The sequence below is a fragment of the Pseudopodoces humilis genome, chromosome 2, assembly GCF_049639895.1.
Source record: "Pseudopodoces humilis isolate 2021_Gansu_Grassland_sample_001 chromosome 2, ASM4963989v1, whole genome shotgun sequence".
NCBI classification, from domain to species: domain Eukaryota; kingdom Metazoa; phylum Chordata; class Aves; order Passeriformes; family Paridae; genus Pseudopodoces; species Pseudopodoces humilis.
The window spans coordinates 26,001,973-26,029,128 of NC_142201.1; the positions used below are offsets into that span (position 1 = coordinate 26,001,973).

At 40.7% G+C, this 27,156-nt stretch overlaps 1 protein-coding gene across 3 annotated transcripts in view; it reads right to left on the reverse strand.

Moving 5' to 3' along the window:
• Window positions 1-22,452, reverse strand: part of RASA3 (RAS p21 protein activator 3) — a 130,201-nt gene extending 107,749 nt beyond the window's left edge. For 2 of the 3 annotated variants that reach the window (XM_005516578.3, XM_014251622.2), the window contains exon 1: window positions 21,412-21,666. In XM_005516578.3, coding sequence (XP_005516635.1) covers window positions 21,412-21,466 — 55 coding nt within the window. In that variant the 5' untranslated portion in view covers window positions 21,467-21,666. Of the gene's footprint in view, window positions 1-21,411; window positions 21,667-22,337 lie in introns of those variants that run through there. The other variant, XM_014251635.2, reaches the window with a different exon arrangement.
• Between the last annotated feature and the right edge of the window lie 4,704 nt (window positions 22,453-27,156).

Sequence of the window (27,156 nt, forward strand, 5' to 3'; positions counted from 1 at the left end):
TGAGGTCAAGTAGAGCTGTTGTCTCCGCTGGCTCAGCACACTAAAGATGGCATGTTGTGGCCACGAGTTAGTTTTTACATTGGATCAGCAGGTTGAGCCAGCTCCATAGCTGCCTGCCAACCACTGCACTCAAGGGCAGAAGCTGCAATAACAGCCCCTCTACAAGACAATGCACAGTTTCAGCAAGTGAAGCGTGTCCCATTAACACTGATCTCTCCAGCTGTATTCAAATCCAGCTATGGAGGAGACATATGAGAATCACTGCTTTACCAAATCCATTACAGTTCCTACTGCAAAACCACATTTCCCCTCCTAGCCAGCAGAGTCAATCCCTGTGATGCACATGTAAACTGAAGGTAAGCAGACCTATTAGACTTTATTAAAAATACTGTCTTGAGATTATTCACAACAGCTGCTTCCTCTTCAAGCTAGTGGAAAACAGATGGCAACATAACAAGAGCTAGATAATTTTAAAAATTAACTCTAAAACATGACACTTGTACAGGATGTCTTCCACTCATGCATCTCCAAATGGGATAGTAAAAATAAACTGATGCCAAATGTCATTTTGCTAGTACAATATAGCATAATTAACATATCAAGAAGGGCAGAACAAAGAATATTTCAAATTGCACAGAAAAGCTGCATGTTGTGTAGAACACAAAGCTGTTATTGTAGATTCCCTACAAAACCACTGAGAACATTGTTTATCTCCTCTGTCAAACACCTACAAAGCCTGACAGCATCAACACCTACAAAGCATCAAGACAGTGCAATTACAGGTGTAGAGAACAGGGGTGTATACTTTTTAATTATCATTAGCAACTTTAGTCAAGATTCACACGGGTGGGAGACAGCAAAGAAAATATTTAAAGTCATACTAATTGTCTCTGTGAACATAACAAGGGGATTTTATTTGAGTCTGACTTAACTGCAGCCCATCAACTGCATTTCATGCATATTCCATATGCTTAAGAGTAGAATTTTAAGAAACTATAAATATACCACTGTAACAGTTTAAACACACACTGAGGGAGACCTCAGTGTTATTGAGCTACCGCACATTGAAACAATTCCTACCAAAACATCAGCATTTATGGACAGATACCAATGAATCCTCAATCAGTTATGCATCTGCAGGACCAATTTAGAGCCAAAGGAAAAATTCTGGACAGAAATGAAAGCTATGCTTCTGACCACCTACTTTATGGAAACAGTTTAAGATAAGTGGTTACCTTTTTTTTCCTAATATGCTTAGCACTGAAATGCAGTATGCAACAGACCCCTGAACTACCAGCTCACATTTCAGGATCTACTAATGCCTCTGAGTCTCAAATTTGGAGTAGTGAAGAAAACAATGCTACAACACTTCATTTTTCCAGGGCAGACTCCTGGAAGTGACTACTTAAGTCTGGTATACACTGAAGAACTTACAAGGTGCAGCTTTTTTTTTCCTGGCAGAAGAACTTATTTATTTTAAAAGCTAACAAAGTAGTCTCTGCCAATCCAGACATCTTTCCAAACTCCACTGCAGATCTGCCGAGAAATAGACTCAACTTCTATTCTCCTACTCCATTAACATTCCTGGTACGAGCCTCCACCACCTATTCTATTAACATTTCTAAAAAACTAAGAAGTAAATAACATGAGCAGTTAGACACTATCTTTACAGTACAGCAAAACTGGTAAAGAAGAAAACTTATGTGTTTGTACATCTGCTCATCCCCCTTCAAAAAAAAACCAAAACAACAAACCTCAAGCATACAACAAACCACATACATAAATTGTGCCAGGTGGCTAGGCTAGTACATTTAGAAACAGAATGGTCCTAAAATCAGCTCTGGAGGTACTCAACCCCATCATTGACAGCATAACCCAAGCCATAGTCCCTGTGATTCTTCCACCCATCATGTTTATTGCTCTAATTTGAAGCCAATGTGCCTCAAAACAGCAAGACTTGTGGTCAGTAAAGCATATATACAAACTGAAATACTGTTCTCCATAACAATATATAGCATATATTAATAAAATACACTGCACACAAGCATAACCTGCATAATATATACTGTAAAAATTATGTAACTGTTCTACATTATATGTTTTTTATATTGTATAGTCATGTGTTACAGAGATATGAAAAACCAGATACAGAGATACAGAGTTACAGGAAACCCTACACAACTTGGAAGCAACTTTAAACTTTGAAATTCTCTGTTCAGCTGACATTTAAAAAACCTTATGTTCGTTTCGGACTACTTATTCTGCTGAGTTTTGATATAGCTTTATCTGAGATGAAAGAATTCTCTCTTTTCCTTCTACAAGCATAACCAAATATCACATGTTGCTAATCTTTTACTACATCATAAATACATCTGAAGTGTCTGGAATAGTGAAAGTGTTTGGTATACTGAAGAGCCAAGCAGTGAAAGAGACCAATTAGAGAAAAAAAATTTATTTCCTTCCACACCATTTTATCTTTCTGACTTCCATTCTAAGGGTAGAAGACTGAAATTTGCAACTTGCCCGCCACATTATTCAGCAAATTTGTGATCTCAAGCAAGACAGTGAAGTCTCTGACATACTCATGCACTCTCTTAACTGTGACTGTATGAATTGACTTCCTCTATTTATGGAAAGCGGGTACTAAATTAACTCTTGCCTTGGCATTCATCATCTACAAGCTTCATTCTCAAATTCACGGGATATCCTCTGTCCGGCACAGTCTGCCAGTCCAAGTAAGTTGTGTAACTCCTGCTGGCATGGCTAACCAAAGTTTACACATGTTCATATTGCAGAGGTAAGAAAACCAAACCAACAAATTGTTACTGTCTTGTGAAACATAAAACTCAAGTAAATGACACCCAGACTGCCATCTCCCATTATCAGACCCACACCCAGACCTGTTCAAGTGGTACTGCTTCCATTAGTTCTCTCCCTTCTATAAAGGCAAAGTAGACATAAACATGTATCAAAAATTTGTCTTGTAGATTAAGAACTGAATTTCCAAATCTCAAACATAAATCCAGCCTCATTCTCTTCAGGAATCAGAAGTCGTAAGTGCTACCAGCAAGGCTTACATTTAAATGGAAGGAGATGGGACACATGCACAGTTGATATCTGCAAAATAACCACCTAAAATAAACACCTAAAATAAATCTTCCAATTACATCATTAAGCTTTAACCACTTACAGTGTACTTGCAGGAATGAGAAGGACACCCATTTAACAAGCTTCCTTCCTCTTTAACAAGCTTCCTTCCTCACCCTTTTGCTCCCCCCAGATCTCCATTTAAAATGCTTTACAACAACGACCTATATCATGTGGACTATCCCAAATAAAGTTCTCTCCCTTATTATCATTAAGAACTGCAAATTACCAACAGCTAACACCCAGGGGAAGATGTTCACTGAATAGATAGTACAGCTCTGCGGTCTTCCCAGCAGGGAGGAAAAAGCCACTTAACCAGATAAGCCCTCCTTTCAACTTCTCTCCACTTCCACCTCCCTGCTGTACCCTTCAGCTCAAAGGAGCACCTAATCTAACTTAGTGCCAGAATCAACACTGCACTTAAGTAGAAGAACTCGTATAAAACTCCAGCACTAACAGTCAAGCCAAGCTATAAAGAAACATTCAGTAATTTACTGAACACATCTCGTGGGCGCTGTCTGCTACTTTGTTTTGGGAGTCCTATACCACTTTCTTTACATAACAGTTGTGAATATTTTACCCCCAACTCTGCAACTGCTGTCTCCTTAATCTTTGCTTAACTTGACTGCCTGTCATATCCCTGCTCTTACACAAGCAAGATACACTTGAACATATGGGAATGCTTGATGTCACGCAGCAAGGAATTACTAAACCCACCAAGTGCAGACTTTATGTGCATCTTAAGAAGAAGATAAAAACCTCTAAGCAACTTGATTATGCATAACAAGCCTCATGCATTTCATAGTAGTCCAATATGTGAATTTACCCTGATACACATTCAGACTACAATTCAAAATATTTTGCATGAGCCACCATTGCCTTTTCAGGAAAGAAAAAAAAAAAAATATTAACAGTGATAACTTCTAACTCTTCTAACCAGGCAGAACTAAAGAGGAAGACGAAGAACCACATGCCTATCTATAAAACTGGTCATTACTCTCCCTTCTGTGGAAGGAGCATACTGCAAGTACTGCTGTTCTGAGACACACCACTGTCTTTTCAAAGCACTAGGAAACTCAAATACAAACACAGAAACAACCCTTTCATCTCAAGCATAGGTCTGCAGGGAGAACCATGGTTGAGTTCATAAGCTAATTTCTACACAACCCTCTGTCTGCTGCAAAGACTCCTTCAACACAGCTCCCACAGAAATAACACAGAGAAATCTCTAAAAAAATCCTTCCGGGGAAGGGGAAAAGAAAAGAGGCAGGAAACAAAGGAACATTGAACTCTAATAGGTCTCTTCTGCTAATCAACAGAATGCTGCTGACATGATGTAAGGGCAGACTTGACACAGCCTGGAGAGAAGTAAGAGCATGCACCAGAAACTGCACAAAAATCAGACACGGTTTTCAAACCACGGAAGGAGGGAAGAAGAATAAATTACTAAAAAATGTCATAGAATGAGAGCAACATATTAGTCAAAGTACATGGATGAATAAAGGCACAAAAACACAGCTGCAAAAGGTTAAAGAGACTTCAAGAGAATTTACTTTCTGTAAAAAAAAAAAAGAAACTTTCTGTCCATCCCAACAGTCTAATTAGCAATCACTATAACATACTGTAGCAATAGCTACCTAATACCTAGTGCCTCCCACACTTGCCCTTATCCACAAAGAGCTGTGGCAAAACCCACCATCCAAAGCAAGTCACAGTGGCTGCAACAATCACAACGGGGGGCTGGCTCCCCTCACACACAGGATGTGTTTTATTGCCACAGTCAGTGTTACAAAACACACAGACCTATTTTCTGTTATTGCACCTCCACTTCCTCTTTTCACCCTTTACGATTCACATCATGGTTATCCCAGGATCAGGAACTGCAGAAGGTTTTGTGTGATTTAAGGCTAGCCCAGACAAGATCTTACCCAAACAGAGCGGTGCCAGGGCGCTGAGCAGAGCCTCTCTCCCGGCCCTCGGGGGTCTGGAGGCCTCGGCTCCAGGCCAGCTGTGACACAGTGCAGCTGTGTAAACTCAGAGCAAGCTGCTGGGGAGGCAGCCCTGGCAGAAAGCCTCACTGAACACCCTTCCCCACTTCAGGGCTGCATTCCAGCTCAGACCCTTGGCCCTTGTCAGAGCTCTGCAGGTTTGTCTGCACCTGGTCATTTTCCTTACCAGCCCTGACGACTCAAATTCTGGTGTTACCTTGGAACTACTACTGAGTTCTCTGGTGGTCACCAGGCTCTTGGTTGGCCCTGGCTAACATCATGAACCTTCTCTACCCTTGTCTGGCTACCGTATGATTCCCCACCTCACTGGCAAGATCATTGCCCTGCTTGCTTTGTTGTCATGCTCAGCTTCCAGCCTGCGTTTTTTTATCAAGTAATCCACTTTGTGCTCTGTGACAAGTGGAATAGGATAGCCTCACATTAAATTAATCTTTTGTTCATTCAGTTCTGCTCTAAATATTAATAAAACACACCCTTATACCAGCAGGGCACTGGAGTTCTGTTACTAAGGTCACAAGGATCAGTGGAGTATTTAACCATTGTTATTCAGAACAGGGCAACACTTGTCAAGGCTAAGCAAAAGGTTATGTTGTAACATTAGTGAATAGCAGCTCTTCAAAAAGGTAAGCAGCTAGAATGCAAAATGAAATTTATTACTTTATTATTTAATTTTTATTATTATTAATTTTTATTAATTTCTTACTAGACTTCTCTACATTGTCTAGACTCCAAGCAACTTGAATAAAAGTTACTTGCGTAAAATGATGCTCTACGCCAAGACTGAGACCTTGGTAGTGCAGTGCTCAAAATTCCATTACAGTTAGCTTACAGAAAGGCAAAAACTGTATTAAATCCTGCAGATGAACAGGGAGACTCTATCAAGCAGGGGAGGATGGGTACACAGGGGAAAGAAAAAACAACAATTAAGTACTAGTTTCTTAATAATAGCTTTCTCTTTAGCTTCTATATAAATAGAGTACTAAAGCTGTTTTCTGTTAAACTCTTCCTACACCCCTCAATTGTCTCAGCTAAAACAGGCAACATCAACTCAAGAGATGACAGCTTGCCCAGCAAATGTCCAGGTGTCAAAATTAAGTATCAGGCTTTTGACCTTAAATACCCAAAATCCCAGAAAACAGAAATCAGCATCTTTTCTGATCCTTGTGAGAGGTGTTTGCTCTAGTACTGGTAATGCCAGGCAGGACTTTCACTGCAAAAGCCCTGTCATGTCAGGCAGACACAGAAGGCATTTGACTCCAAGTGCAGATTGACAAGAACAGCATCTTGAAAGGAAGGAAGCGAGACTTGGCTAGGCAGAGAAACAGAATCCTGCTTGTCCTCCCCTGTGCTTTCCCCTGGCAGGGCTCTCTCATCACTCCGGGCACTGCTTAGCCAAAGCCAGTTAATTCCATCTCTACATCCAGCTGGGAGAGGTGCTTATGAGGCATCTGCACTCTACATCTCAGCGGGGGAAGAAAATGAAGTAAGCAGGAAGAAAAAAGATTGCTACAATGGAATAACAATGGCTGGATACATATAGACATCAGGGCAAAGATCCTTGCCACTTCAACAAAAATTGCCTTCCAGAAAAACATAGAATTAGATAAAAATTTGCACCATGACTGGTAAATACCATTTTTCTATCCTGTCTCCCACTTAAGAGAGTCAACTCTACCTTGAAAACGGTTGAATGATTAAAGATTCCTGTATAGTAAGGAATGCAGCAAAAGAGCTCAACAACAATGTCAGAGTAGGTTTTGAACTAAACATATGGGCAGAAATCCATGTATTCCACTACAGGAACAGAATACAGATGATGGCAATGATAATAATAATAAATTACTTATTACACAAGTACCACTCATCCCATGGGCTGAAAGCAGTATAGTGGTTTTCTTTTAAAAGTAAATACATAATGCTGTAATGGTAAGAATGTTGTGTACACAAAGGGACTCAAGATTACAATGAACAACCCTTATGATGGTGACCCTCAGTTTCAAGTGTTTGACTCTGGAAGCTCACCGGTGCTTAGCAGACACGAGTAAACAATACAAGCCTTTTAGACACTGTTTCCAGCTGCCAGGAACACGAATGAAGACATATGTCTGATGTCACAATGTCACAGTGAGACAAATATCCAGGCTGTTTTACAGGCAGAACAGCAGCTACGTGTTTCAGAGACTTTTCTAAATCAGGCTGTCTTTCAAATGATTAGCATAAAAACTCATTTATCATTAAGGCTAATTAGGCAATTAATGAACTTAAGAAATTACACCTGAGGAGACTGTAAAATGAATTAAGTGGGCCAGCTCAAACTTACTGTCTTATATCTTGAAGGTTTGGGGCTGAACCACCCAATCTGGATTATTACAAGAGTACAAACCAATTTTGTATCACAGTGATTACACCGTCTACAGCTAAGCCATAACTCCTGATACGATTCTGAAGCCTGTGTATAACTAAAGACCTTTCAGAGGCGTCCACGAAAGATGTACAGCAGCAACCTTTTGAGTTAGTTTTCATCCACAAAAGTCTCAACCTCCTTCCCTTTCCCCCCTGCAAAATTCTTACGACAGAATCCACGTTAGTCCCCATCAACATCCAACTAAGTGCTCCTTTCCTCAAAAGAAATACTTAAACTTACTCTTGATATTAAGCTGTTTTGTTCCAAAGATTTTACTTGAACGATTGTTGAAAAAAAATTTTAAAATCCTGATTAAAGTAAAGCTAACCCATTGGCTCAAAATCATGTTTAGAAGCTTTATATTGTCGTCATCTTCATCCTATGCTGGCCTATTTTAGTGCTAATCTCATGTTCCCAAAAGAAAACCATCATTCAACAAACAAAAACAATGAAAAGCAAAAATAAAAAAAAGTTGCACACATTGTCTGAGCTATGGCTCATCCTTCCCACACCTTGTTCCCCCACAGCTCTGAAGGCTGAGTACTCCAGCAACTGGTTTCAGGTGTACCACAGAGGTCAGAGAAGCAACAAACACTTTGTCGGGGAGGTGGAAAGCAGCACGCATCCATGTCCAAAACAATGGTAAAACGGCAAGAAAAAATATCAAAGAAATGCACATGACACCTATATTAGATCGAAGTGCACTGTGCTTTGCCTCTGTAACAACCCAACCTACCCCAAGAGAAATACCCCAATTCTACCTCCTGCAGGCTGATACCCTAGAAGATACATACACTGCAAAATACGTTAGTATTTCCCCATGACACTGAAGACACCCAATTTATACCTACAATACAACAAAAGCACTGATTAATCACCCTCACTGCCTCCACCAGAAGTACAAACGAAACCAAATTCCTGGCCCAGCTACAAGGTCCTACCTTGCTACTGATGCCATACTCTGAAGGAAACTGATAGAAGCTTCTGTCCACATCTTGCATTGTGGAAAGCAATAGGGAATCAGACCTAGCTCCAGGCCCAGTGTTTTCACACCAAACAAGTAGTGGGTTTTTCAGATGACATTCTGTAGCACTGAGTTAACCCCATGCAAGGCCAGAGGAGTTTTGGCGTATCTGCAGCCTGGCACTAACTCACAGACATGTAAGCTTTTATTTGGTCCTAAGCCCGTCCTGGATAAGATATTCATGCCTGACCCCATTTCATTCTGCCACTGTGCATGGTCTGTAAGGCACAGAACTTGCTCCTATATGTTTCTCAATGCAGTGTGCATGGTAGTGCTGAAGTAGAGACCACACCTTACAAGCAATTGGTACTTCTGGTTATAGCTCAAACAGCCACCGAACATTTGAAAAAAAAAAAAGAGTTTGACACAGTACAACTAAACCTGAGCAAGATTACACCAGACCAGGAGAAAAATATTCCTTAAATTCTAGAGATTCACTCTGCACAAGAAAGTGAAGCCCATATTCAAGAGCATGCAGTACAAGTTACTTCCAGGACTAGATTGCCAATTCCCATTTCCAGAACCAGCTTACCAATAATTTGCAGGTGTTATCAGGAAACTTTAATAATGACAACATTTTGCACTAGACTGTTACAGAGACTGGTTACATTTAATACTGAAAACGGCTTTAAAAGTAATTCAGCTCATTTTTTTTCCCAGTTTCAAACTCACAAGTTTCTGGAATACTGTCACAGAATTGGGTGTCAAAACACACTATCAGTCTGTTAGAGTATCACTTTTACTGAAATGGTTTTGCTCTATTGCAACATTCCAAATTCCCCCAGGCACTTTTTATTCCCTGTCAAAAATCAAAGAATCACCATTCAAAAACAGACAGGCAGGAGTATTGGTCTGAATAAAAACTAGCTTTTTTCCTCCCTCTCAGGCAATTTTTGCTTAGTAGGCCTAAAAAATAAAAAGCCATAGGGGAGTAGGGAGAGGCACACTATCTTGAAATCTAGTTCCTTCCAACTCTAACATGCAATGCCAATTTCCTGAAGTCCATTGTAGGCACCACCCCACAGAGCACAGAGGCTGGCTCTACACATCAGTAGGAGGGGGAAGGGACACTAACAGTTCCCCCAGCTTTAAACAGGGCTGAATTAATGACCATGGACCACGACCTCCCTTCTAAGCCATCATCATCTCTGAAGCACCTCAACTTATTCTGCAGCAACTACCTAGAGCTCCTGATAGTGGGTCTGGTGTTCACAGTGGTCAAGCAGAGTCATCCAAGAGCTGCTGGCCCTTAGCATGCAGCAAAATTAATTATGTGGAACAATCCACAAACACAGGGTAAGACAAATATTTACAGAAGTAAGACTAGTGCTGGTCAACTCCTACCTTACACTTACGGCAAGATATGCTAATAGAGCACAAATGTGGTTCTTCAGGTATCTTAACAATTTGAAATCTGAATATTATGCAACATCAACCAAAGTCTTAAACATGAAATACCTACACTGTAAATGTTTATAAAGAGGAACAGGCCACAGAACATTTGCAGAAATAGCTGATGGGCCCTCTCTCTTATCTACCAGGGAATACTTCACACAAAGCTTAGAACCTGAAAATTATGTTCCTGGAGGTAAAATGCAACTTATCATTTGAGGAACTTAACTAGTAGGTTAATGAACCAGTGCTGCAGGGATAAGTACTCTGAAAGAAGTCTCTTGGGATCAGACTAGGTCTAGTCTACTGAGAACTTGCATAGATGAAGACAAGGACCTTACAGACAGTTACAACAGTGCACAAAACTTACAGGAGCACAGCTCCTCTAACTTCAGCAGAGCAGTGCAAGTCTTCTAGGACCTTTACTGCATCCCTGAAACAGGGCATAATATAGTCTAATAGCAACAATAATCACTTACTGAGCAAAATAGCTTTTAGGTTTACCAAATTCTCAGACACACTGAGCAGCATGGTTATTTTTATGTAAGTGCAGAACACGAGAACCTTAAAAATGGTTCTGTACCCATATAACATGATGAAAGACACACAACTGCTGGAGTTTCACAATTCTGTCTATTTCACTATTTTTGCATACCTTGCGGGAAACAAGTAGCTCTTCTCTCACCTCCTTACAATATGTAGAAAAATGTGCAACTATCTCCATGTACAACCTATTTCATGTAATCAATTACATTATATAAATACACATATATTATACAATCTGCTGTCAGGGACATTTGAAAAAAAACCAACATCAAAGGAAGATAAGAAACTGCACTGATCAGACCTGTAGAGGAGTTACAGATCTCAATGTTAGCATTCCTTGCTTATCTCTGCTAAAATGTATTAAAAGCAGCTAAAAATAAGACAAATATTTCCCCAATATTACGTTCTCCATGAGAGCAAATGCTGCCATTTCAGAGATATTCCACAAATCAAAAATGGAGAGGAAAACAGCAAGTGCATTTATAAAGAGAAAAAACAATGCTTTGAATGCAAGTCTCATCTTAAGAGCAGATGCTTTGTGAAGAAGTTTTTGAACATGTACTGAACCACCACAGGGTTTTCATGACTTGACTAATGACAGCACAAAGAACAAAATCTGCCATCTCCCAAACAGCACACAAATGGCAACAGAAGAGCCAACCACTGGACTACAAAGAACTTGCATTTGTTCTTGAAAACTTGGGGCAACCACTCACATACATAAAGTATCCATAAAAGCACAATTTTTTTCAGGAAGATCAGAACAACTACTGGCAAAAAATGAGAGCAATTCTGTTAAAAAACTGCACCTCCTCTCTTTTTTACTGACTATGAATTACCTGCAACAATGCAATCCCAACCAGTAAATCTAACTTAAACCTGATTGTTTGAGAGAGAGGATGGATTGGTTTTGTTTTAGATGCATACAAATCTCACATTGTGTCACAGTGTCAGAGCTCAATTTTCCAAGGTTGTGTTCATGTCTTCTACAGCAGTCACCAGCCTTTCAAACCAGAATCAAAAAGCAACTGTAGGATGTCACACCCTGTGTCTCCTGCAAAATAGATCTAATTTTCCATTACAAACTGGTGATTGTTCCTGGGCAGGGGGAGGGAGAGAGAGACTAAGAAAGGCAGCTTTTGTACTATCTACCAGATTTTTCTTCTATTTCTACCACCCTCCTTCCTACAATTCTACAAGCTGAACGACAGCCAGATAAATCAACAAAACTATTTTTCACTGAAATGTGACAACAAAGCATCTGAGAAGTTTCATAATACCGTTCAACTTCACTGTTCAATTACACTGTTAAACACAAGCACATATAACTACCTTTAAGAAATCACTAATTGGTTTAAAATGCACATCTTAGAAGATGCTAAGAGAAATAGCTTTCAGAATGTTGCACTGTAGTACTCAATGAAACAGGAAATGAGGAACAAAGAAAGGAATTTCATAGATTCCAGATGTACTCTGACACCAGCTGGGAAATACAAGCAAGAATCAACTACAGCCTTGTAAAAAGCTACCACTAACTAACTGTTTTCTTCTAGAGTTCTTGAACAAAAGTAAGTAGCTGTAAACAATTTGTAAATAGAAATATTTTTAGAAGGAATTGGAAACAGTAACAAAAATAAACTTCTTCCCCTCCCTCCTATTTTTAAGGAGTTTAAAACTCCTTAAGCCACCAGTTCATCTGGGTTTTTTTGAGTTGCTTTTTTTAAACATAAAAAACCTGTATAAATCAGTCATAACAGAAGCACAACTGTATTTGTTTTCAAGTTGTGCATTTTTCAATACTTGGAATATTAAAGCTGAATGAAACTCAAAAGCAAGGAAAATTTAAAAAACAGTAAAGCTGATTTACACTACATGCCTTCCTTGCAACTGGAACTGAATGGAATTTAAATATGCAAATTGCTATAAAACAAGTTATCAGTCACTTAAAATTTTTATTCCTACATCTATAAAACAAAAAACAAAAACAAACACAAAAAAAAATAAATAAAAAGAAACAACAGAAAAACCCACATAAACAACACAACACCACTCCAGATTAAAAAGAAATCCTGGAAATAAAACTCCTTCACAAGTTCAAACACCCTTCTGCTCCCTGTCTAAAATAGCATGTCCAATGTTTCATCTTCCTTTTTTTGAAATACAAACTCAGGCCTTTCAATGCAAACTTCTTCTAAATGGATTTTGAAATCTCTTAGCAACAAGTTTAGAGACAAACAGACAAGTATATTTCCTCCCAAAGTCACTGTAATGTATGAAAAGAAAGCTTAAGCATGCATCTTATGGAACACAGATCTGTGTATCCCCCTCCTCCCCTCATCATAGAAATAGGTGTTCTTCCCTTCAAGACTTTTCATTTATTTGTTGCACGTAGAAGAACTGAGACACTTCATCTAACGTTCCTCCACCTACTATCAGCATATAAATGTACATTAATATTTAGGCAAATTAAACATCGCATCAAATGCTACCTGTTCAAACCTACCAGTCATTCTTAAGTGAAACCCTCTTACCATCACATCACACTAATCCATTTCAGTCAATGACAAAGCAGTCCCAGCTACACACCCCAGGAACGGGGAACAAACAGCAAGATTCAGTTGTTTGGCTAATGAAGAGGACCTTCATTCTGCCTCACTGCTCCCTGAGAGGTAGTAACAGACAAATACACAAGTCTCTAGCTAAGTAGAAAAAAAATATAATACTTCTGAGGTCTGGAATGAAAACTGAACAGCAGAAACATTAATCAGAAGCCTCAGAAGTCTTCAGCATTTGTGTTCTTTCCTCAAAAGACTTCAAAAATACAGATACACTATTTTTTCCCCTTCAGACAGAAGGGAAAAAAAAAACCAAAATAAACCTCAAAGACCTCAAACTTTCCACTGAATATATGAAGTGTTTTACAGCTGGCAATGATCCATTAAAATTTGAGAAAGGAAAGCAGGGGGAAAATACTCCTGTTCTTCGTAATTTTTAAGCTTTACATATCATTTTGCAAAACTTTCACCCAGTAAGTCTTCTATAGGAGGAAAACAACATGTGAAGTTTCAGGGAAGTTCCTTTCCCCTTGGTAGAGGTTAGGATGGGAGAGGAAGGAAGTTAGATTTGTTTTGTTTTTACTCCAAAACACAGCTTTTATTTGGATCCTAAATTCAGTCACCAGTCCACTGTACTGTAGAAATCAGACACTGGTAAAGAACAAACACTTCATAAGGTTTAGCAAATGTCAGTAAAATCAGGTTAGAATTTAATAGCAAGAATGGGCAAGTCCACAATCAGCTTTTCAGTTTAATAAAATATAACCTGTTATTAATTCCAAGCTTCAGCTTTTCCTTGGTGCAATCACAAAACATATAAACCTCCAATACTAGAAAGTTTAAAAGCACAGCATTAAGACTTAACCAATGTGTGTTTTGACTATTAATATAAGCCTTAGGTGACTTGCTCCCCAGAAGCATTCATAGTCCACTGGCACACACATTTTTCTGATGTATTTGGCTGAACATTTATTGGTCAGATCAATATAAGCAATGCAATTGTCTGATTTACATCTTTTACAGTATGCAGCCAAGTCTGCAAGCCTCTGATTTTATTCTTGTGAGAGCTTCTTTCTCTCACAAGAGCTATCTGTAAGATTTCTTCTCCAAACACATTTGTTTGCAAAATGAATTGTAAAAACATGAGAGGTATTAAGTACTCCTTAACAATCCAAAGTGGATTTTACCTCATCCTTTCCCCCCCAGCCTCCTCCAAGAAAAAAAAATGCTACATGAGATACTCAAAGACTTAAATTAAGTCTCATAGAACTGCAATTACTGGCTTTTTAACAGAATTATTCCTAATTTACATCCTGTAATGGAGCTCAGTCAGTGAGAAAGGACAGAGGGAATTTAAACCTGATTAATACTATCAAAGGTATTTTTGATGAGGTTTTTCAATTTTATTTTCTAATCTTGGTATAGGCAACACTGTCCAGTGTTTACATGATGTCTTCCTTAAATGGGAGTATCAGTGCAACAAATTACTTCATATGATAACAGTGTTTGACAACACAACTGCCTAAGTAGAAATCTTGCTTTGATGCAGAGAAAGGGGAGAGGGAGCTCTGTTAAGCATAAATATGATAATCAACATTAGGTGCCTTAGCTTTAAAAGACAAGTGTGTGATGGAGAAATGGGGCAGCATGTGTGACTATTAATAACTAAAACACCTAAACTTTTATAAACAGCTAAAGCTCCTGAACTGAGTGTGATTCAAGTAGTTCTCAAGCAGAAGGTCAGATACCTCAGTTTGTCAGACTGCCACTCTCACTGGAGTTATAACATTTTTTCTCCAGAGCAGCTGACCAAACTGGTGTGTACTGGCAACTAAAAAATACAGCACCATCAAGAAAACCTATAGTAAGGAAAGGAAGTTAACTGAAGAGCATAGAGAGAGTCAGGCAGTGTCATGACACTGCCAGTACCCACACAAGAAGGCAAGGGATGCACCTCCTGTCTCCTCTGATTTCCCACACACGCACACTCCCAGTTAAGCCCTTGGATACTTGTCCAGAAACATCTCTGACAACCACTGGAGTGTACAGTTCACTAAAATGGAAGAAAACTAAACCCAGAAAGAAAATTAAGTTACATTCTCTGGTTCTGCTTTCCAAATCGAACTGGATTTTCTTTTCTGTGAGCAGAGAAGCATCAGTCAACATCAGGTGTGCAAAGAGCACTTCATGGCTTGGAGTAGGATGAGCAGGGAAGAGGAAAGACAAATCCTGCCTCCTCAGCAGCATCAAGGTATTAATTAGGGTGAGCGTATCATGATTTCATGCTTTGGACTGCAGCTATCAAACAAAATTGAACCAGTACGCAAAACAAAGAAGAGATATCAAGCAGAACAGACATAAAAACAGAACAAGAGAAGTTAATCTAACTGGCATCTAACTAACCCAGCAATTTCAGAACTAAAAATCTGGTTTTAAACAATGATAGTGAAACAGTAAAAATAAACAAACAAACAAATAAATAAATATGTACAAAACACATTCATTGCCTTGAATTACTCTTCAAACTGATCAAGTTTTCAAAAGCATTTTCTGGAAAACTGAGAAAGATATGCAGGACTTGTATGTCCATATGTAAGAGCATTTGGTACTCTGACCACCAGACAATCACGTCCATGAAGCGACAAGAAAATACTTATTTCTTATGAGTCAGATTAAATACCAGTTTTTTCAAATGTACCAATTCCAGAAGACCAAAAAACCTAGTAAGTTTTCTTATTAACATCAGAGGTCCTGAGCAGATCTGTTTAACAGATTCATTCCTGTGAATTTACTTCTACACGCTCTAAAAACCAAAAGACATGGGCTTCCACTCATATATGAATCCTTCTCTACCTAAAAAGAAAGTAAGGCTATGGATTTTAATGTTAGGCTGACAGCCCCAAACACAAGCATCTTCTATTTCTTCAAAATTACATTCACTGCAGCATTTTCCACTTCTACCTCTGTTTCCTCCTGTCACTTGCAGAAAATATGGTCTCCATTTTTGCCACAGCTGTTCTTGACAGTCCATGAACAGCCATGGCAAACTGCCTCTAGAAACAGCACTGGTCCCAGACCTTTTCCATTCAGCACACTGAACACAAGCTGGTCAGAACACATCCACTACCAAATCTACCAACTTCAAATACTGAACCAGCAGTGACAAATCTGCATAATTTATTCTGCACTTTCCATGGCTTCAAGACTCAAGCCTTAATTAGCATTGCTACAGTCAATCAATAAGAACGTTAAGTTGCCATTTTATTTTACCTATGCAACATCAGTTTAAGCTGTACTTGTTAACATTTTAATGTAAAGAAAAGATCTTGAGAAGTCTTGAATACATTCAGGGTGAGATGCAAATAGCTTTTCTTCCTTTCTTTACTTCTTGGTCCTCTAACTTAGAAACACCGGAAAAAAACATTGTTATCTTTATAAGAAACATTTCACACTTCCTAAGTAATAATTTTCCATTTACATATATGTATATATATATAGATAAATCTCAAGAGAGAGAGAAAGGTACCTGGGAAAAACTCTGTCATTCTAAAAATATCTATTTCACAACCTTTTGCCTCATTTAAATGGGAATAATCCTTTTACAGTATTATGCAATGAACATATTTAGTCGTAATTACTTCTACAAGTAACCACTTAAGGCACTAAATCCCAGTAGACAACATTAAAAGGGACATCTTCTCAAGACAAAATGGATTTCCCTGAACAACCTTAGTATTATTAGACTTAAGGAAGACCTTAAATTTGTCAGGGACAAGATAAGTTTCTTCTTAGCCTGGGAAACACAGAGACACCTCTCAAACATTTACTCCGTACCAAGTTTAATGGTGGAAGCTTGTAAATACCTTCTCTTGGCAACTGACCTGCTTAAACACCAATAAACTAGCACTTAACTAATTTTCACAAAGTTTAACTGCTTTCACAATGTCTTAAACTACAAAGCTCTGCATGTGCCAGTAAAGAAGGCACAGGGAGAGCAAGAGGCAAAGAAATGGCACATCTACACACCAACCATTCGCATTTTGTCAGCTGGACTTAAACAAGGTCATACGGTTCCTAGAAAATGGGGTGAGTTGAGAACAGGGTAAGCTGTGTGTGAAGCACCAACCTACATCAGGTAGGAGGCAACTTTTATCACAAATATTTCACTGCCTCATGATTCTGATCACACTAAGGATAGCTTACGCTGCTGGAATTCCCAAATTTCAGACTAAGACTTCAACACCTTGTAACCACAAAACAGCCTTTGTGAAAGATGATAAAAGAAATCTTCAGAAGTTCATGAATGTCTTAAATTGCAAGAAGCGCTCACAGTGCACAAGTGGATTGTTATTATCTGTCAGGTCAACAGAATGATGAGTAAAGGGTCCTGCTCATTATATTACAGCCTCAGTAAACTCTCAGTGTGCAATAACCTCCTGCCCCAGTTACTACTTTCAAACTATCAGACAGACCTGTAACAAGCTCTATTACTGCTAGAAAATACTATTTTAGAGCAGAGCCTAAGGTCCCCGAGTACTAGATTCCAGAGACATGAAAAGCTTGTTAAAGTGAAAATTCACAAATGAGCTGTTTCTTTAGATTTTTCAAGTATAAACAATTTCACAAAGCAAAATCTGGCAGCAGGTTGTCTACTAGCCAGCATACAGCTTTCTACAGTAGAAATGTTAAACATGAGTTTTATTTTTTCAACTGAAAGTTTAATAGTTGATGCCATTTAAGGAGAAAAAAGTAGCAATTAAGTACAGCATATTTATTAAATATTAACAGTACAACAAGTCATGTTGTCAAGCAGAAGGACTCTCTTTGTAGTTTTTCCAGCCAATCATCAGCCATAGAGCCTTATGTTGTTTCCTTTCAGGTTTTGAAACACTGACTCATGGAAATATCAGCACTGCACACTTCCTCAAAGTGGCAATCTTATAGGAAGTGTTTGTTTAGTCTTACATGACACATTGTTTTGTTTATGTATAAGGGATTCCGGTAAAAATAATTTTCAATTAAGGAAAAAAAAAGGACATAAGCACAACGGTTTCAGTTATGGGAAGCCAAAATAAATCAATTTCAACTAGACATCTGAGCAGCGCATTCGTTAACACAAGTACTATTTTTTCTTTCTACTGTACATTGCTTCCTTGCAACATGAGCAGAAGTTGCCAGGCATTAATTTCTTTCAATTCAACTAACCACAAAAGGAACTGGACAAGAGGTAGCACAGTAACAACTCCTCTTAGCACTGGTACCCACATCAACAGTTCGCATTGCTGCTCCACAGCTTCAGCATCTCAATGAGACATCTTCAGGAGGTGCCACACCATTGTCAGTTCAACTGAGTGAGGTAGCACAGCTTGCTATAAAAGCTCAACTGTTTCAACATTTTCAAAAAAAGGAGACAGATGGCTCAAGCCAAATCCAAGCATGACTAGAAGCAACACTCCTGAGAACATGGAAGCGCTTAGGAGATCCAGGATGCAATTACCCATCTAGCTAAATATGGCTGATTCCATGCAGCCCATCAGTCCCAAAAGAACAAGTTACACAAGCAGAAGAAAATGCCTTCATTTACCTGCAGCTTCTTGGGAATACTGGACAAGCCAGCTATAGCAGTACATTACATTAGGGCATTCAAACATCTCTAGGCTACAGATGTTTTGCACAGCCAGAAGCCTCCCAGCTGCATCTGCCTCCCCATTAAGAGAGGCATGCCAACATGGGTGTCCACTCTGCACTGATTCCTCAATGCATTAATCCTACATTTCATCCAATTCACACCAAGGCACACCTGTATACCAGTATCCCCACTGATTATTTGCCAGCAGAGATGCTACAGAGAAGGAAACATCAGATCAAGCATAGAATCCCTGAAAGTCAGAGATCAGTCAGAGCCTGGCCATGAAACAAGCTCCCAAAGAACAGAACTGACCATTTCCACAGCATGATATATCAAAGCAAATCAGCATGGAAAATGACTTATCTTTTTGCCCTCAAATAACTTTTCTCTTAACCCACTGAAAGATTCAAACCCTCCTGCCACTAGCAAAGAGAGAAAACTATAAAATACCCATGAATGGGAACTGTTAAAAGAAATGTACTATTGGGAAAAGCTGAAAAAAGTAGTGCCCCTCCAATGTTGACCATCTTCTCAGTGGTGCCCAGCAACAGGATAAAGAGCAATGGCCATAAATAGAAACACAGTAAGTTCCACCTCAACACGAGGAAGAACTTATCATTGAGGATGGCAGAGCACTGGAATATGATGCCCAGAAACGTCATGAAGTCTCCCTCGCTGGAGACATTCAAAACCCACACCTGGACTCTTTCCTGTATAACCCATACTAGGTGACCCTGCCTTGGCAGGAGGTTTGCAGTAGACGATATCCAGAGATCTCTCCCAACTCTAACAACTCTGTGAGTCTGTGATCTCCCTTCAGATCCAGTCACAGGATCAGTTTTTGCAGGGAGCCTACAAGCTTCCATATACAAATTCTAGAAGATCAGGATTGCTTTACGAGGCCCGTCTGAATAAGAATACTCCCTCAACCCATCAAAGCAATCCTGCCGCTTCCTATTTTCCTGACAAATTTCCGAAGAGACAGTCAGCTACAGAGAGGAGCGTGACTTTTGAACACGAGTGGCAGCAAGCCGGTGCGCGTCCCTCGGCCGCGGGCGGACGGAAGCGCTCGGCTGCGCGCCCTGCCGGGCAGCGGCGGAACGGCGGCGCAGCGCCGGGCATTGTCCTCAACATCCTCCGGGAAACACCTTCCGCTCCGACGGCACCCGCCGAGCACCGCTGCGCCCGGGATGCTCGCGGCTCTTCCTGCTCCCTATGCAGGCTAAAGAACAGCAGGGATCCTTACTGCAGTTCTACATTAATCAAGTGCTTAGCTCTGGATAGAAGCGCCGCTCCGACCGCTGAAGTCAGCAGCAGGAGTAACTTCAGTCAGCGATTCATCTTAAGACTTTTGCTGCTGTTATTATCTTCAAATTCCCACACTCTCCTGACTTCAATCATTCAGGTATAAGATCATCACCATTTTCTTCTCGAAAAAAACCCAACTAATCAAAACCAAACACCTTAGCCACAAGTCATCATCCCATACGTGAGATGTGTTCTTAGCCCTTTTACTAAAAGTCACAGATAGAAACAACATGCAATATCACCACTCACATAGTGTCCGGATTCCTCCCTTGTGAAAAGACCTTTTTTATTTTCCTCTCCCCTCTTTGAAAAGAGACAGAGAACAAGTCTCCGACCATACCGTGTAGTTTTACTGAATCTCTTTTCTGGGTGTATACAAGAACATACAATGAACAACATAATTTTTAGTTTATATGGTAAAATTTTAACTCTTAAAAACTGATATCACTAAACTACCTGTTGACAATTAATGAGGAAACGATCCTAGCAATGGTCTCTTTGAAATGCTAACTCCACTGTCCAATAATGAGACTTTCTACGTAATCTCACGTTTCAGTTTTATCTAACACGCCAATTGGTCGCTGCAAATTTCCTTCCGAACGCAGGGAAACGCAAAAGGAGATTTTTCAAGAGCTTTATTAGGAAGCCACACGCCCTCGGTACCCACTGCTGTGAGCCCGGCGCTGAACTTCGCCACTTCCCCTGCAGCTCGCGGCCCCCGCGCCCCATCCCGGGGAGGAGAACCGCTCTCTTGGCATGTGGGACTGATTGTCTTACGGAAACGAGGGATTTCCCTCCCAGCCGGCACACTCAGAACTCGACCAGGGAGAGTTTAATCCGCTCGTTGACATCTGTCGCTTACTTTCTAATAATGTGGTTTGGAACTCACTCAACGGCAAGAAGAGCGAATCTCCAAAAGCGAGAGTCGGAGGAAGCGACAGCAGCCCCTGCCTGTCCCCCTCGCAAAGGGAAGGGGCTGAGACAGCGGCTCCTGCACACAGCCGCTTTTGGGCCGGCTTCACACCAGCTTTGACAGTGACACATAGTGCTGAGACTTGGTGACCGCCTTCAAACTTTTAGAGCGAAGCTTAGCAACAAAAATGAAATAGGAAAAAAAGAAAAAAACACCCTAACAAAAATTTAAAAAAAACCAACAACACCCGCGAAATCGGCCGAACATCCTGCGCCGCCCGGACTCCCGCCGGCCGGACGCACCGCGCTGCCCGTCCGTCCCCGCAGCACCGGCCGCCTCCCAGGCAGCGACCGCCCGGCCCCGCGGAGCCCCCCCGGGCCGCGGGCACCGCCCGCCCCGCCGCCCCCGGCGGGACGCGGAGCAGCGCCAAGGGGCGCTCGGCACCTCGCCGAGCTCCGCTCCAGCCCCTGCCCGCTGCGCTCACCGATTTTAATCCTGACGCTCTGGAAGACCCGCAGCCCCTCTTCCTCCACCGCCATGGTGGTGCTGCCGCCGCCGCTGCGCCTGACGCTCAGCAGTGCTGGAGCCCCGCCGCCGCGGAGGCGCGGGGAGCGGGCGGGAGGAGGCAGGCGAGATGCTCCGGCAGACGGGAGGGCGGCCGGACGGCTCGGGACGCACCGCGAGCGGGCTGGAGGAGCGAGGGACAGAGCGGCCGCGCAGCCCAGCGGAGCGCAGCGCCCGCCTCTCCCCCCGCGGCCGGCAGCGCCCGCCCCGCCGCCGCCCCCTCATTGGCCGGCGGGGCGGCGGCCGCGGCGCTCATTGGCCCGCTGCCCGCGGCGGGGGGAGCGCGCGGGGGGAGCCGGAGCGCGGCAACAGCTGGAGCGCGGCCGCCCCCCGCAGCCCGGCCCCGCCGGGACCCCCAGCGGGCACCGCGGGTGCGCCGGGGCTGAGCCACTCCGCGGGCCCGCTCCAGGGCCGGCCCGTTGGCGTCATGGCGAGAGAGAGGGAGGGATGTGCAAGTCCTCATTCCCACACAGCCGTGAAGAGAGGGCTCTAGCGATGCCCCAGGTTGAAAGCTATTCATTAGTGAGGAAAAGAAGTCCCGTATTAAATAAACAAACCCGTTTGGGCGCTGGGAGCAGGCCAGTCTGTCTCCTGTCTCCATTTGATCAGCGGCAAAGCTGGCTCTACCTGGTTGCACAGGGAGAGCAGGGAATTCAGATTTCAAACTTGCATGATTACACATTAAACAGCAAGAAATAGGACCTGTGTCAGTGTTCAGTGCCAAACTGCGTCTTGTAAAGTCAGTAATTGAAATACGCCTTCCCTAAAGGTCTGGCAAAAGCAGAGCACAAAGTTCAGTGGAGGTCTATGGATTACATTATTTCAAAAGATAAAAAATAAAATTACCTTTGCTGCAGTCACAGTCCCCTTAAAGAAGCTTGGAACATCCCTATGCAGAACAGCCCAGGCACATCACAGTCCCACGTGTCTGATAAGCACAACAAAATTCCCTTTCTCAAGCCTGCAAACAAAAAAAAAATAAATAAAATAAAATTAAATACTTCCCTGTTCTAGCTCTAATTTCAGGAGTGAGAGAAAGGCAAGCTCACTGAGGACAATCTATACATATATATAAAACTAGTAATGAAGGACAACAAGAAATCAGAAGGCAAATCAGTCACATGCAATATGAAATCTGTACTAAAGAGGTGCATGCAAGCCTGATGAAAACAGTTGAGCAATCCATAATTGGTTGGATCATGGAAGGTTCAACATGTAATGAATGCCCTTTATTTAAGAAAAAAAAAAAAAAAAAGGTGAGGTATTGAAATAAAGAAGAACAAATGAGAAGCTGGGAAGGAGCTACAATTGCAGAGGAAGTCAGCCTGTAGGAAAGCCTGAAGCAGCTGAGTTTTCCCACTCAGGCATGGGCCTAGCTGAAAGAAACTGGCAAGCTCACAGCAAAAAAAGGAAGCAGTGAGTTATCTTAAGGAGCTGCCTGACTTACTGTGTCCTCCTTGTCTGCATAGCCAAGTGACACATGCAATTTGATAAAATTACTTTTACAGCACAAGACTACAAAGAGATTTTATAAAGTACAGGTTTCCATTTACTAACATCCATGCCATAATTCCTTCTTCCTTGCTGTAATATGCCCAGCATCCTCTGTAACCTCATTATACCCATTCCACCATGTGCCATCTTTTCTTTCATAATGCTCTCAGCTCACTCCCAGCAACACTTAAACCCCTCTGCCTGCTGGTCCTTCACATCCCCCATGATACCTTCAGTGCTCCCTGCCCTAATAACCTTTAGCATTTTCTGCACCATAACCCAAATTTCAATTGTCACAATACTTCTGGTTCCCCTATTTTGTCTTACCTTCCATCTGGACAAGAGGCAAGACAAGCAGCAGTCTGAACAGAAACTACAGGAAGGCTCATCAGAGAGCTCACATTTTAAGAAGGACATTGTCTCAGAACAGCTAACCTGATGTTGCCTCTCAGAGGCTGGATGCAACAAACAAACAATTTTGGGGTATACATGTCTGTTTTAACACTTTGTACATGCTCAGATATAAAAAGGAGTATACAAAGTCTGTTGCTTTTGCTCCTTCACCACACATGCACATTCCTTGCGCATATTGGTACAAAATAAATACAAGCCCACTGGGCCATCTCACTGAAGAAAAATGGCAAGCAATTGTTACACACAATGCTGTACACAGGCTCAAACAAAGAATTACAGCTATAAGAAAGTGAATAATGTTTATCCATGTTTATATGAATATAAATTTTATATGGATATAAAAGATTATACCTTTAATAAGCAAAGGTAAATGTATCCTGTGCTTAGGATCTTTATAAAACTTCCTCAACAGCATCAGGGAGAATCCTGCTTCCATGCTCTAAATATTAGGGACATCTTGAATAAAATATTTTACTTCTGTGTTTGCCTTTGCTACATAAGGACTTCAGCTGGCCTCGTTTCCCTGTTGGAAGCTTTTCCTATCTGCAGAAAGTTGACCCCAAAATAGTAATTTTTTTAAAAATCAATTTTTCAATTCTCTTCCCAGCACTTGCTGCTGTAAGAGTTGTTCTCAGCAGACATTGAACAGACTATCCTTCCCAATTTGCCATTGTGTTCTTTTCAGACAGTCATGGCACTTTTATCTATATCCTTTATGCCCAGGAAATGAAAGAATATATATATACCTATAATACAGTAATTTTACGTTCACAAAAATCAAGCTATACATAAATTCTCCATGCCTTTATGTGCACCCAAATTTGCAGTCAAAGCCCACCACCTTAAATCTAGTGTCATTTGACCCAGCATAAATTCACCTTCTAATTTAAGGTGCTGTTTTTCTCCCACGTGCTAACCTCAGGTGTTGTTTGAAACCTCTCTGTGCTAATGCTGGTCTCACAAGGGTGTGTGGTGTAACACATTCATTGGATAAAAAAAAAAATACAATGTCATGACTCCCATTTGTGTATTGTGAAAAACAAGAGCCCCATAAGCCATGACACTTGGAAATTCTTTACCCACAATCACAAGCAACCTGATCAGAAAGCATCTCAGTCCAAAGGTGTGGTTAGGGCACAGTGGCATGCTGGGCAGCTTTAGGAGTGCATATCTGCCCTAGGCCACACTTCCAGGCTATGTTTCAGGATGGCCTAGCTTTCCCAAGAGCACAGATGTGTCCAGGAAAACTATGGCAAAATCTAACCATAAACCCAATCTTTCCTGTGAAATGTAGTGAAGCATAACTTAAGCATAACAGAAACTACCAAGATGACTACAGAATCAATTAGCAACAATTTGAACAGAACAACATTTAAAAACATTGAAACACACAAAAAATTAGTAAATAAAAAAAACAGTGTATAGCAAGAAAAAATACGGAAAAAAGCTGGCACCTTCTTAGACTTTTTGACATGGAATAAACTAATATTCCTCACATGAAAATCTACAAATGGTTGTTTGCAGCTCTCTGTGGGGTCCAGCTATGCTTCTGGTTTCCCACCAGATCTTTTCTGCTGAAGCTCTTTGTCAGTGCTTTGGTGTATCAGTGTGCTAGTTTATTTTCTGTCAGATCTTGTTTTCTTGACATATAGCTGAAAGCTTGTTGCTTCCTCTGTAATAAACTTGACTCCAAATGTTATACAGTCCAATAATGTAAATGCAAACACTGATTCAAAATTCACATGAATATGTATTTTTAAAGATGTTAAAAGCACTATAAAAAACAGCCAAAGAGTGTGTACAGCTTTCTCAATTTCTCCAATGCTGAAATGAGACCTCAGCAGCAGCATCACATATGTATGTGCATATTACACATAGCATGTGCAGGCAACATGAGGTGTGCAGCTGCAGCAGTCTGACCAGAAAAACCTAGGCAAACTGAAATATAGCTTTTTAAGATGTGGATGAGTCTGTTAGTGACAATGTCGATCCCAACTTTCTTCATCCAATCCATATGGATTTATATTATCAGCTCTTCAGAGAATTCTTGAATATAAATTAGACTACAAAGAAGGTCATTTTCTGTGACTCATTTGTGCCAAGCAAGGAAATCATTTCCTCTCTTGATCTACATGATAGCTTTCTCTTGGGAGGAAACAGAATATAAGAAGCTCTCTAATCTCCTTTTGCATTATGCAAGAAACAAACAAAATATGAACCTTCTATCCCCAGAGTAGCACAAAGCTGCTACCTATATTTATGTGAAGGAACAAGATATCTAAGACAAATCTAAGGAAATATCACTGTTATAAAAAGCAAGACTATGATCTGATGACTGATATATTGTAATTGAATTCTAGGAAGATATATACAGTTTTAACTAATAATATCTGTACCAGGCCTAAAGGCAGCTACTATCCATGTAGAGATGCTGCATGATATGACAACTATGCTGACTAGGGTGACCCAATAAACATTTATCCATGGTAAAGTGAGTGGAGAAGCAAAGAAGTCTTTGTTAGAGCCTCTGCATCATATTCCCTGTCAGAGTGGTAAATTCAGACCTTGCAGTGATACCTCTCCCAGGAAGATAGCAAAAGTAGCTGGGTATTTTTGCTCCTGAAGTCCTAGAACCAACCAACTGGTCAGGAAAAGGCTGCAGTCCTTCTTTCAGTCTCCATGAATAGTGAGATGGCAGAAATATACTATGCAAGTAGGAAATTAAGACTGAGTCTGTGATTACCTGTGTCTCCCCAGGCTAAGAGTTCGCATCTGATGTAGCTACAGAGGAATGATGAAACAGCAGTGAAATTGCTTGTATGATTAGTCTGGCAGAAAAATATTCCAGCCATTACATTAAATTAAAGAAGAAAAGAAAGAGAATGATGACAAGAAGAAACCTTTCATTAGCAAAATGTCAGCAACAGTGTCAAAAAAGCACAGATTTCACAATAATACGGAAGTGACAAAGTTTAATTGAAGAAGCATGGGAAAGAGCAGATACCACTGAGGTGGCTGTTACTGAACTCTGTGTATGTATGAGTACATGTGGTACTCTCACACACTGGATAAAAATAGATCTGTGCATCAGAATCGGGTAAACTGGGGATTGCATTGCAGTTGCTACACTTAAAGAAAGCAAAGATCTCCCCTGTGACCCCTGAATACAGGAAGTAAAGCATGTCTACCTGTTTTTCTTACTAGTTGCCTTTTCAAAAAATCCCACATTTTTGCTGCTTGTTGCTGGAACACGGGGCCAGGAAGAGGCCAGAAGGGGGAAAAGAAAAATGGCTTTAATTACAGGAAAAAGGGGCCAGTAAGAACTGGTTGTTACAATAGCCAAGACAATACAACTAACTTTCATGGTGTATGCTTTTTAACTTCTTTTTTTTTTTTTTTTCTCTTTTAATTCTTGTTCATCACTTCTAAAAATCTGTTGGTCTAGCTTTCTTCTAAAATATACCTCTATGTTAAAATCCAAGTCATTTCAGAAGCAAGCACAGAACATTCAGGATTCCAATGAAGTTTATCAACATGAAATATTTTCTGGTTAAACTTGCAAAAGCATTGTGTTCTGGGCCATATCTGCCTTACTTGAGCCTATAAACTTTGCTTTCCTATTAAGGAACAAATCCCTTTATCCTAACATAAAAGATTATAATGTAATAAAACTGCAATAAGATCTTACACAAAAACAAAACCAAAACAAAACACTAAAACCCCAGTGATTATGTACAACAATGAAATATAGTGAATT